At 41.3% G+C, this 13156-nt stretch overlaps 1 protein-coding gene across 1 annotated transcript in view; it reads right to left on the reverse strand.

Moving 5' to 3' along the window:
• Positions 1–1538: 1538 nt before the first annotated feature.
• Positions 1539–13156, reverse strand: part of IMPG2 (interphotoreceptor matrix proteoglycan 2) — a 63913-nt gene continuing 52295 nt past the window's right edge. The window contains exons 13-21 of the mRNA XM_077927180.1: positions 10385–10712; positions 8811–10129; positions 8042–8261; positions 6360–6570; positions 5778–5966; positions 4610–4808; positions 4282–4361; positions 3665–3732; positions 1539–2103 (exon numbers count right to left, since the gene is read on the reverse strand). Coding sequence (XP_077783306.1) covers positions 3690–3732; positions 4282–4361; positions 4610–4808; positions 5778–5966; positions 6360–6570; positions 8042–8261; positions 8811–10129; positions 10385–10712 — 2589 coding nt within the window. The 3' untranslated portion in view covers positions 1539–2103; positions 3665–3689. The remainder of the gene's footprint in view (positions 2104–3664; positions 3733–4281; positions 4362–4609; positions 4809–5777; positions 5967–6359; positions 6571–8041; positions 8262–8810; positions 10130–10384; positions 10713–13156) is intronic.

Raw genomic sequence — 13156 nt, forward strand, 5'->3', positions numbered from 1 at the left:
CTTGATGACAGTGTTTTGTTCAGCTGTATCTTCAGATGACCTAATATGGCCCCTTTTTATATTGGGATGATTTTTAAGTAAGATTAACTAGTGCCTCGACTCCAGTTGTGCTCCCTGCAGAAGCCGCAGGGAAAAGGCACTTCGGATTCACCCCAAGAGAACATTTGTGTGCAGCAAAGCAGCAGTGCAGACCAGCCCTAAATGGCAAATTATTGGTAGAGTATGAAGGCAGGAAAGAAGCATGAAGAGGTGGTTCCTCTTGCACCATGTTACACAGCAATGCATTTCAGAGCTAGATCCTAGGATGTACCTCCAGCTGCAAAGAAATGGAAGCTGGAGGATCAATCCTTTCACTTATTGGACCTCTGCTCCTCAAATGGATTGCAATGGCCTTGGGAATCCCAAACTTTGCATAAATTGCATGGAGGAATGTTAAGGCTGCAGGGTAGCATTGTACATGTGGAGACAATGAATACTGATCACAGTTAAAACAGGCTACTTCTGGGAGAGAGGGCAAGCATATGGGTTGGAGTAATAGTTTTGGATTTGCCTTGATCCTCCATAAGGAACAGAATTACTAGAATCAACAGTATGACTCAAACTAGAGGAGTAACAAGGTGTGCTGGATTTGAGCCAGCATTGTCTTTAGCACAGCCCCCCCCCCCCCAATCCTGGGGTCATCACCTCTAAACCATGCAAAACTGCATCAAAACTGCGAATATCTGTCACTAAGAAAAGCTAAGCACCAGAGAGACACACAAATTGTGTATGTGAATTCACATGAGAAATATTTATCCCCTACTGCTATTTATTAAGAGTTACCCAAACAATGCAATTCCAGGAATTACCTACTACCCAAAATTATTCGTACTTGCCTTGTTAGGGGCAAGACAAAAATTATTCTTCAGTTCAGAATGATCTCAGCCAAGAAGAGACAGTACGCAGATACAGCCAAGAAATAGTGGGGAGGGCAAATCCATAGCAATTCCAAAGAATTAAGAACTTGACTGGTATCTCTCTAGTGGGATATTTGAACCCAGTACAAATCATAGCATACAAAACCATTATCATGAATCCATTAATGAGAAAAAAACAAGATGCACAGAAAATACACTAAATTAAAACAAAACATTTTTTTTAATTAAAAAAATCAGCAACAACAACCATACACTTAATCAAGCTTCTGACAAAGGGGAACCCCTATTAGTTTAAAAAATCCTTTATTTAACTGTAGCCCTTCTTGCCTTCAGTAACATGTGCCTGTGATATATGTAAAAAAAAACACCGAGTACACAGCCACTCGTATCTCTTTTGGTGGAGAGAAAACTTTCTAGATGATTCAGGCCATCTTATCTAATAAGTGTAGCATGAAAGCCAACAGTCAGGACAACTTTGAAAATATGAGGAAACTTGCAATCTGAAATTCTTCATTTAGTATGTTTCTAATAATAGATTTTCTTCTAATTTTATATTGGACAAGAAAGGCTAAATATGCCTTACGTGCAAAACAGCTAGATAACTTCTCTTTTACCTTCCTGTCAATGGACCAAATAGTTCCTTTTTAAAAAAAAATGCTTGTGGAGAAACAGTCGTTACCTATAAACCTGTCACATGCAACACAGCATTTTCCTCCCTACTAACACTTTTTCAACAGCAAAAATTAGCCCTCCAAAGCAGGAGACGCCATCACTTTATTTTATTTTTTATTTATATAGCCCCTCCCCGCCAAAAAGAAGATGTGAGAAAAGAGATTTACAAAACAAGAAAAGAATCATGTGTACGGTGGCCAGTAGCCCATTTAATTAAAACCCGCCCCTTTTTGCAAATAAATCAAACTAACTTTCATGATTGTTACAGCTTTGAGTCATCTTCAGTGATATCCATTGCGTTTGAAAATCCAAGGATAAAGAGCCTTTCTTACATTTTTTTTCCATTCATTTCAAGGTCAAAGGAATCCATTCATGAACCATTAATATCCATATGCGTCACTGAAAAGACTATAAGAAATTCTGAAGCCACATCAGTGCCTCGTTCCTGTAGCAAACACCATCCATCTTCATCTTATGTGATTCTTGTACTGGATCCACTTTTAAGAGCAAATTCCTGAAAACAAAAAAAGAGAAGTCTGCCATAATTATGTAAGTTCTTATCAAAGGTTGTGTACAGATTACAAAAACACCTGGAGCACAGGTTGTTCTTATTCATAGCACCAAATTCATGTTTTATGCCCTGCCATTTTAAAAAAGTTTTCCAGGAAGCATCCTGGAATCATGGGGGTGAGCCCCCAGAAAACAACAATATTAACTAATGCAAAATTTTGATGTGATTGGAATGTGATTGAAACAACTCCGATAAAGACAAAGTAAATTTTTGAAGTAGTTTAAAACATATGTGTGGTTCTTTTTTCTTTAAAAAAAAACATTGTGTTTTAATTGGAAAAAGGATGATTGCATATCTACACATACACTCATGTAGGCCTGTACAATTTTTACAAAAATTCGTTTTCCTTTTGGAACAAAATTGACTAGACCAGCCCCATAATTTCTTCCGAATTAATGAAACTGTACAATGTGGCTACAACGAGAAACTAGGAAGACAAAGAGACTTCATCACTTGCAGAGAGGCTCTTCCTTTTCCATTCCTTTAATTTAGTAATCATGGTTACTTGGTTGCTGAAGAATGGACACCCTGAATGTGCTCAGGGGCAACCTGTAGTATTTCCCCCTAATGTTTCAGAAGCAATAAAGAGCCTCAAAGACTAACACATTTATTGTGGCATGATCTTCCATAGACTAGCATTCATCAAATGCATTGCATATGACGGCTAAGGTATTTAAAATGATAGTCTTCAAAATGCTACAAGAACCCTTTCTGTTTCTGCTGAAAAAACAGTCTGAGACTTCTGGCCTTAATAACATGTTCTGGGACAGAGCAACAGTACACAGCACCTGTGAAACATCATCCTAAACTGAGGAAACACATGAACTGTATCCATTCCAAATAAATAAAATATTTATTTCTTGTAAATAAAAATGTTTTATGTAACAAAATCTTCCTTGTGTATGGCATTCATGTCTTAACTCCAAGAACACTGGTTAGTGCGGTTTATGTTAGAGAAAGGCATTTAAAATAAAATAAGCACTGTGGATTTTCGGTTGCTGCCTTTTGCTAAATACTAACATAGAATAGATTTGAATGTTACAGTTTACCTTGCCCTGCTAGATATGCCAATAGATGTCATGGCGACTGACCATATACTCAGTTAAATTATCTACCCAATTTGGCTTCTTCAAGATGAGAGCAGCAATAGACAATTAAGGTTTTGGCAATACATTGCACTTTAATGTCCCTCCTAGTAATAGCAAAGTAGTCTGAGCAACTCAGAAAGTTTGCAGACAAAATCTTACGGTCTAATATAATAGAACAATCAGAATCAATTCTACATAATTTCCATCAAAGATGCCAAACATGGTTGAGCTTTAGGCACCAGCTGACACAACCTTTGTAATTATATAAATGATATAAATGATATTACGAACAAGCTTTGTAATGACATAACTTAGCATGACAAGTTTGCAATCTCATGGAACCCACAGTAGCAGACATTACATTCTACTAATAACTACATATTCTACTAATAACTACTAATATTCTTAGTCATTACCTTGTTGAATGTGTAGAACTCAGGACTAACTTGTAGTAGGATTTGTGCTTCTGACAGCTTTCAAACTCCTATTTTAAAGGGGAAGAAACTATTGAATATTATCTGGTCTTAAACAAAGATACCGAAAATAATCTCTCTCTCATATCCATTTGATTCTGCTTAACCTTAAGCTTTTCAGCAGCGAATCATGGTTCTAGACTGGCTCACTTTTACTACCTCCTAAACATTTAACTGCTTTTGTAATATGTTGAGATAAAGTAACAATAATTTGAAGTTGCAATGGCACTGAAATTGCAGTTGTCCTTACAATATGGGATTTAGAGTTACAGTGTTAATTTTCCACTATGAAATATAAATAACTGGGGAACAGCGAGGAATTCAATTTTAATAATTAGGGAAATAAATGCTATTGACCTAAGGCTAATAATTAGCTCTTTTGAACAGTTTTATACTTTCAGTATGCTGTATAATCATGAAGGTTTTGTATCTACTTTCTTCCTTGCACCCTACAATATGATAATTTAGCTGATCACTGAATGAATCAACTGTTGCTTGAACACAATGAGGGTTCAATGAAAAAAAAATCTACAGAAGTAGTTAAGAAACATTTAACTCACATTTGATGCTGCCTTACAAATTCTGCAAACTGCCGATCTTTGGCATAGAGTTCCAGAATCCTAATTCTGTCTTGAATTTCCTGGAACGTTAGAAAATAATACATTACACAATTGTCCTATATAAAACACAACAGTTCCCAACGAAGGTGTTCTGTACTTAGTACAATACAGAGCAGCATAATGTACAAATGTTATATTTTCAGCACTTTTGACTATGCTTTCATCAAATTAGTCTTCCATATTTAGCACTGAAATTGCACACTGATGTGCTATTAGCAAGTCATTCTGATGTGATAGAGGTCACATCAAAACAAGTAAAGTTACCCACCTCCTTAGTTAGCTCACTGTGTTCATAAATATGCCTGATTTCTTCACTGCTGTACTCAGTGGATGTCTCATTGCTTGTTGAACTATAGGAAGTAAGCTGTGGATATCTCCGATAATAGTGGCTGTGTCCAGTAGCGTCACTTTCATACATTGGGTTGTATTTCACTGCATTTTCAATAGATGAAAGGCTGTCTCCTTGCCTGTAAAGAAAGTAAAAAGAACTTATGTCAAACACAGGAATCCTCTCTTTGCAAAATATTTCCCAAAGCTTAACTGACAATCTCTGACATTCCAGGGAATAAGCTAGACGATAACCAATGTTCATGCTGCAAAGTGGAGCAACACCTCCAACAGGTAACTGACAGTTGTGCACTTCCAGAAGCTGTGTTCAACTCTTATTGGGGATACTTGTCTAACATGAATAGAGCTTCCATGTCTGAACCGCCTGAGGGGGTTGACTTTAAAGGTAAAGGTAAAGGTAAAGGGACCCCTGACCATTAGGTCCAGTTGTGACCGACTCTGGGGTTGCAGCGCTCATCTCGCTTTATTGGCCGAGGGAGCCGACGTACAGCTTCCGGGTCATGTGGCCAGCATGACTAAGCCGCTTCTGGCAAACCAGAGCAGCGCACGGAAACGCCGTTTACCTTCCCACAGGAGTGGTACCTATTTATCTACTTGCACTTTGACGTGCTTTCAAACTGCTAGGTTGGCAGCAGCAGGGGCCAAGCAACGGGAGCTAACCCCGTCACGGGGATTCAAACCGCCAACCTTCTGATCAGCAAGTCCTAGGCTCTGTGGTTTAACCCACAGTGCCACCCGCGTCCCTGGAGTTGACTTTAGATCTTTGCAGCAGTCACAATGTATGTGCCCATTCCTCTTCAGGCTCCTATGCTTCCCTCCCATGACCAGGTTAATATTGCCTATTGCTACTTCCAGCTCCCACTTATCAAGCTAAAGTTACCCACTAGGATTTTTTTGGCATTTAGTCCTAACAAGAAGCAAACTGTAAGTCAATTCAAAAAAGAACTGAATTTAAGATTGGAAAAATGAGATACTGAGAGAAACCAAAAATCAACAGATTTGTTCATCTCTAGTATTTGTCTGTTATCTGGCTCCCCTTCAATGCTAATGGAGTCTCCAAGATTAAATAACCTACAAGTTATAGTTACCCTAACGAGTCTTCAATTTCGCTCTTTGTGTACTGATCACGAAGAGTTCTAGCCAGGAAGAAAATAACAGCAGATGCTACGAGAAGGAAGCCAGCTACCGAAGCAATTGCGATACCCACGACTAATGGCTCCGAGACGTACTCTTCGCAGTGCTCTCCTCTGTACCACCAGTTCTCACCCACACGACATCTGTGATCCACCCATGTCAAAAGGGAAGTGATAAAGAAAATAGTTATTCTATTGTCAACGTGAAATGGCTGGAGCTCGTATTGGATGCTAATCTTCACCCGTCTAAGATAGCAGCTGAGTGAAATGCTAAAATATTCTGCAATGGGTCAAATTGAATTATGTGAGAAGAGGCATGGAAGAAGCTAGTAGGGACATTTAAGGCACAAAGTTTGAGCAGGGAAAAAATCTGTATAGCTGCACCTCTTCCTGATCTTGGGAGGGTCACTCTTCAGGGAAGTATTCTAGGTTTCTTTTGTTTTGAAACCAGATTCAATGTTAAAACTGGATTATCACATAAATAGGCCTATGCCTCTGATCTTCTGCATTTGAAATGTTTCACAAATGTTCACTTACCTGCATATTGCCCCTTGCCCTGGGATTATATCACATTTGCCATCATTTTGACAGAAGTCAGGCTGTAGATCACAAATGCTATTACAAGGCAATCCTTCAATGCTTAGATAGCCAGGATAACAGACACATTCCGCCTCTCCACTCCACTGGTTCACAAGGCATTCAGAGAACTCATTGCATGCCTGGAACTTGCAAGGATCAGCTTGATCTCCTGGAGGCACCAGCAAAAAGAGAACTTTTACTGCAGTGGCACCAGCATTTGGGGAAACTATTCCTATTGAATTCAGACAGACACCTGCAGTTTGTATATTTCTTCCCCTCCTGAAAACATTTTTGTTTCACCAAGCATTTTTAGAGAATTAATTTGATTCAATGGCAGTCATTTGTTTGGCATTCGCTCAATCTCCTGGGCACAGGAATCACCTACACCCACTGCCTCCATCTTCCCAGTGTTCAGATACCGTTTATCTGGACTCATCCAGTTCACTATTGTGCCCAGACAATGATCCAGATATTGCACAGCCCCTTCCAACATCAATATTATGGAGAAACAGAGATATGGAGAAACAGAGCTGTGTGTCTTGCTGGATGAGGCCAAAGGCCTTCTGTTATCACAGTGGCCAACCAGATTAGCAGGACAGGATTGCAACAGCACTCTCCCCACTTGTGATTCCTAGCAGTGGAGGCACAGCTTATTCACCATGGCTAGCAGCCATGGGTAGTCATATCCTCCATGAATTTGTCTAACCCCTTTTTAAAAGCCACTTAAGTTGGTGGCCGTTACTGCATCTTGCGAGAGCAAAATCCATGGTTTAACTATGTGCTTTGTGAAGAAGTGCTGTATTTTGTCTGTCTCAAATCTTCCAACATTATGAGCAGGAGTAGCTCACTGGGTGAGACAGTCACTATTTTCCCCATAGATGGCTCATTTTTGCTTACAACAGCAGAGAGGAGGAGGGGGAAGATAGAGGGGAGGCTCCACAGTGCAAACACACCACTGGAAACAGCCAAGTGCTCCTACTACTAAATTTGTACCATGCTGACCTGCCACCACCTTGCCCTCTATCCCCCCAATAAACAGCAACTCATCTGCCTGGAAGCAAACATAGCAGCTCTGCCCCCCACCTAGTAAGCCACTTCCAGCCACAAGAAAAACCTATCCCTATCTACTCTCTTCACACCAAGCATAATTGTACACGGGTGGCGCTGTGGTCTAAACCACAGAGCCTAGGGCTTGCCGATCAGAAGGTCGGCGGTTCAAATCCCCGTGATGGGGTGAGCTCCCGTTGCTCGGTCCCTGCTCCTGCCAACCTAGCAGTTCAAAAGCACGTCAAAGTGCAAATAGATACATAGGTACCACTCCAGCGGGAAGGTAAACAGCGTTTCCATGCGCTGCTCTGATTCGCCAGAAGTGGCTTAGTCATGCTGGCCACATGACCCGGAAGCTGTACACCGGCTCCCTCAGCCAATAAAGCGAGATGAGTGCCGTAACCCCAGAGTCATTCACGGCTGGACTTAACGGTCAGGGGTCCTTTTACCATTACCTTCTTTGTGTGTGTGTAGCCTTCAAAATGATTCTGGGTGTTTTAGCTTGTGAAATTAACTGATTCGTCACTTCAGTGAGAATAAGGCTTTACTCCTGACTCACTGACCAAGCAGCAAATACTCCTTCCTTATCATACCTGATTCCACATCGAGGGAGTACTTGTCAATAGCCAGGTTCATGGTCTGGTAGGCAGTGTTGCAAAAGTCTTCGAGAATCATGTATACAGCATTAGTAACGTTGCGAGGCACAGGTCTTGCAAACTTCATTCGGCTGTTCACCACAATGCTACCATTTCTGAAGTTCAGAATTTCCAAATTCTGGAAGCCTGTTAGATTGGACTGTAGATAAGGAACCAGCTACAAAACAGGAGAAATAATATAACAAGATTACATCTATTTTTCTCTGTGTTTGTGTGCCTATCCATCTATATGTCTGCACTTGTATGCACATAAACCCAGTTGTTTAATTTAGCTGGGTTTAATTCTGAGTAAACAGGCATAAGATATGTGATGTTAATCCTGTTGAACTCATTTGAACCTGAAGTTTGAATTTTCCTGTGTATGCCTTAATGTTTAGTTAGCATGCAAGCGGAATGAAGCTTGCAACTCTGCCATTAGTATGGGCAGGAATAAGTATTCTTAACAATTTCATTTGATATTTTGTTTTGCCACATAGGTGTAGTCTAAAAGAGGAAATAATAAATCTGAATAGAAGTAGCTGAATGCAAACTATCACAGCAGATCAAGGTGCATTTTAGTCACTGTAGTAAACAAAAATCTAATGTAATGTGACTGGCTTGTAATCATTTGTGCAAAAAGTGTTTCGAACAACCCTGTGCCTCTGGTCTGCTGCTCACATGCTAAATGCGCCCTGGCAAAAAAACTCAGTTTGAGACTATATCTTACCAGCTCTAAGAATCTCTGTTCAAGGGCCTTATATTCAGGGGAATTTTTATTAAACAAGTCCTCTGAAAACATCATGTTGGTAACTCGAAGACTAAAGAATACCACTAATGCGCGTGCAGGGACAGTAACGTTGCTGAGGTTTTCATGAGTTGCCCCAGCTACACTGGCCATCTCTGTGGAATGGGCACTTGTAGAAAGCTCCACATGACTTTCAGTCATATGTCTTCCTTGGTCCTGTTCTGTAACTTCCAGATCTTTTGCAATCAAATCTTTTTCCAATTCTGCTAGGATAACTGTGGATTGAACTACAGTTGGCTGTGTGGTGGGCTTGTCAGAGAGGGCATGGACAGAATACTCTGTAAGAGTCAGAGTTGAGGAAGAGCTTACTTCACTGTCAAAACTGCTAGGAGGAGTATTAGTGATTAGGACTGTACCAAACTCTCCAGTGAAGTCACTGGGGTCAGTTGTCATGTCTTTTAAATAAGGTACCAAGGTTGAAATTTCAAAATAAGTTGATGCTATTGAACTTGTGACTTCAGCTGCAGGCTGATGGGTAGAACTTTCAGCAGAAGGAGTAACAACAGGCTTCAGAGCAATTGATCCAGAGGCCTCTTGAGCCGTTGTGTCAGGGATCTGCTGTTCTACTATAAAATTATCCAACACTGGGCTTTCCCCAGAAGGTTTTGCTGTTAAAATTATTTCTGGTTTATCTAGCGCACTCCATGGAGAGAAGCTATCAGGTGGTGTTATTGTAATGTATTGTAATGACAGTTCTGTTATGCTTTGGTCTTGAATTCCAGTTATTTCAGAAACGATTTCACGATCTTCACTGGAATCTTCCAGTTGTATTATGCTGTAGGTCTCAGTCAATGTTGCCATAACGCTTTCTACTGTAGGGCCTTCTATTTCAAGAGATGACAGAGATACGACTTCATCTGGGAGGTCTTTAGATGTGTAGTCCTTTAAGGAAGGCAATATATAATCTGTTTCCTTGTAGTCATATATACCCGATCCCTCTGTCTCCAATGTAGGTCTATACCAAGGCCATATGCTTGTTTGTGGTTCTTGTCCTGAACCAGAAGCATAGTCATCTACGTGGTCTTCTATATATACAGTGGGTTGCAGAGTTTCCTTTTCTACAAAAATTGTCGGTAATGGCTCTTTAGTGCTAGGCTCTATGGCTGATACAGAGGCCACTGGTGATAGAGGAGCAAGAGGAGTCACAGAATCACTTGTGGGTGGGATGTCACTTGGCACAATGTGAGGGGCAGGACTTGAAGGCAAAAGGAGCTCTTCCAACTCTTTAGAATCCTCAAGCCCTACAAATAAACATATGCAAAGTTAAGTAGTTCTTATAAATTTAGCTTATTGGATTTTATTTACTCAAATTCTCTTCCCCGCCCCACCCTGGCAGATTATTATTATATTCTTTCTCCAGTAAATGCCATCATCTCTTCAGGTTACAATGACTCTTGCTTACACAGGGAGGGGGCCCTGGAAAGGAAGTAACTCCCCAAGCTTTCTAAGATCAGACATGTAACTCTGCTGCTACCAAGCAAGACAAAATAACATACCATCTTCTAATGAAGACAAATCAGAAATGCTTTCTAAGTCCACAAGTGAGTCAATCTCTAATGCTGTTGGCGTGACAGGATGCAATTTCTGCTTTTCATCCACAAAGAGCAGATCGTCTGGGGGAATGGTGATATCAGATTTTGAGAGGAAAGTATCTTTTGGTGTTGAACTGAAGTTGCCCAGAAATCCATCTGGTCTTAACCAGATTTCATTGCCATTGAACTGCTCGATATCAAAGATGAAACCTGGCTTGGTAAAATCAAGTGGCAAGATGTTGCTTACAGTTGACTCATCCGCAGAGGGCCATTCAGATACCACAACACGATCCTAAAATTCAGATCCATAATGGTTATAAGCCATTATGATTGCCCATATTACCTTACAAATCACAGTGCATAAACCCCAAGGCTTAGTCCCACATTCCACCACATCAATAAGCTACACACCAAGACCATAAGTGACCTATGAAGTTTACCACACAATAATTTCAAAATTACTGATTAGAAGTTGTATCTAACATTAGTCTTACTCAGAGTAGACTCACTGAAATTAATGGACACGACTAATTTATATCCATTAACATCAATGGGTCTAGTCTATGCATGTAGCCACCATCTATAAATTTGTGTTGTCCCATCTGGAGAACCAGGTGTGGCAGGTGTGGCAGGTGGGGATTCTCTGTACCACTTTGCAGGCAACTAATTAGACTGTGTCTAATTACCATTCTGTTCATTTATATTCATCCATCTCCATGTAGCCATTAGTTGAATGCCATTGAGCATTGTTGATGCAGTACTAGAAGGAGAAAGTGCTAGATTCTCTGGCCACCAAGCTTAGAGATGGGAGCAGAATATACTTCTGATCAGGGGCGGAGGAAGGGGGGCAGTGGGGACGGAACGCCCCAGGTGTCATCACTGAGGGGGGTGACATTCGGTGTGCCGCCCGCCCGCCCGCGACTCCCACGGCTACCCTGAGGTGTCAGGGGAAAGGGGGGAGCTGCGCTGCTTTGCCGGAGGCCTCCCCCCTTCATTTTCACAGCTCAGGGGAGGCGTGGGAGTTGCGGGCAGGCAGTGTGCCATTGCCCCCCGCTCCTGGACTGCTTCCTGGGGGGGGGGTGAAGCCTCCCCTGATCTGTCAAAAGGGAGAGGGAAGGAAGGAAGGCTGCTGGCAAAGCGGCGTAGCTCCCTCTCTCACACCACCACCCCCCGCCCAGGAAGCAGCCTGCCATGGGCAGCTCACTCCACCCCACCCCCACGGGCGGCTCACTCCACCCCATGGGTGTCTTGCCCCTGGGATGCTCACCGCGGCACCCCCCTGGCCCTGTCCCCGGGTGCACAGCATGTGTGCGACTCCGGGTGCTGGAGCAGCTAGCTCCGCCTCTGCTTCTGATCTGCATATAGTTAAATCAATCTCCCATTTTCAACAACCTGTGCTGTCTTAGTGGCAGAGATGTTACACAGTAATCAGACAAAGCTCCAACACCTCTTTTTTGTAAAGTGCTCTCCAGAAGCAACCACAGTGTGCAGAGAAGTTACAGGAAGTTGCTTAACCCTTTCCCCTACCCACAATTGCTCCAGCTCAAATCGCTCATTTTCCATGATTAGAAAAGTGTATAGATGCATGTTTACTTCAATCATGCACCCAGAGCTCTGTGGAGTGGAAAAGCAGCTGGGGAATTCAGAGAATAAAATAGCCAGTGGGGAAAAGGTTCAGCACCTACACACACTCCTCTACTCAGAACTTCCCAATCATATCACTGCTCTTCATTGAAAAAGCTGTGGGGCTTCACTGTAGAAGACAGAAGATGATCTGTCTTAATGCCTGACTCCCACCCTTCTCCCAATCTTCATTGGCTGTCATATGAGTAACTAACATTTTAAAGGAATGTGAGCAAAACCATGAAAAGATAATACTATGTAACCTAGAGAAATGTACACAAGTAGCAAAATAAACACAAAGACTGGGAGCAATTACTTTTCAATAGAAACATTTGGAGCATTTGCATATGTCTGCCAGGAATTACACTTCATCACTTACTTAAATTCAGAGAGATGTTCCTGTGGCATCTAATATTATTCAACAATTCTCAGAATGGTACACTACATTAAGAAATGCAATATGATGCTGGCAAGTTTGGATTTTTATGCACAAGCTATTTGAAGAATCTACAAAATACGATAGAAATACCACTCTGCAAAAACAAATTATTTTCCAAAGCTTTCTGCCAGCAAGACAGCATATTCAGTCTAATATTGTACCTGTTTCATGGATATATCCAAAATAATTTAAATGACTAAGAAACGACTAAACCCTGTATGAAGTACTTATTGTTACATGAAGGATTTGAGAATATTTTGATTCCCCCCCCCCCAAGAAAATATTTGAGTTTTACCTTATTGTACTTGAATTATTCAGTTAACTTCATAAGTGGCTAAAGGGCAAAGAACTGCTAGAACAAAAATGGCTTAGTGCAAATGGCTGAGCCTCTTGGCTTTCTGAAGAGAGATTGTGCATCCTTTGACCCTCCCCAGTTATTTTGCTGCTGCACCACACTGAGCTTAGCCATAGTTTGGTCCAGCATATCAACCAAATTCCTGCTCATGCTTTAACTGTTTATAGACGAACCACGAGTTGCAATCAAGGTTCGTCCTATGGTTTATGTCATGTGGTTTTTACAGGAGAGTTAAACCATGAGCTCAGGTTTAAACTAACTGCTAGGCCAAACTACAGATTAGCTCAGCACAGGCTGCAGCAAAGTGACTGGGGATGAG

The sequence above is a fragment of the Podarcis muralis genome, chromosome 4 (assembly GCF_964188315.1).
Source record: "Podarcis muralis chromosome 4, rPodMur119.hap1.1, whole genome shotgun sequence".
NCBI classification, from domain to species: domain Eukaryota; kingdom Metazoa; phylum Chordata; class Lepidosauria; order Squamata; family Lacertidae; genus Podarcis; species Podarcis muralis.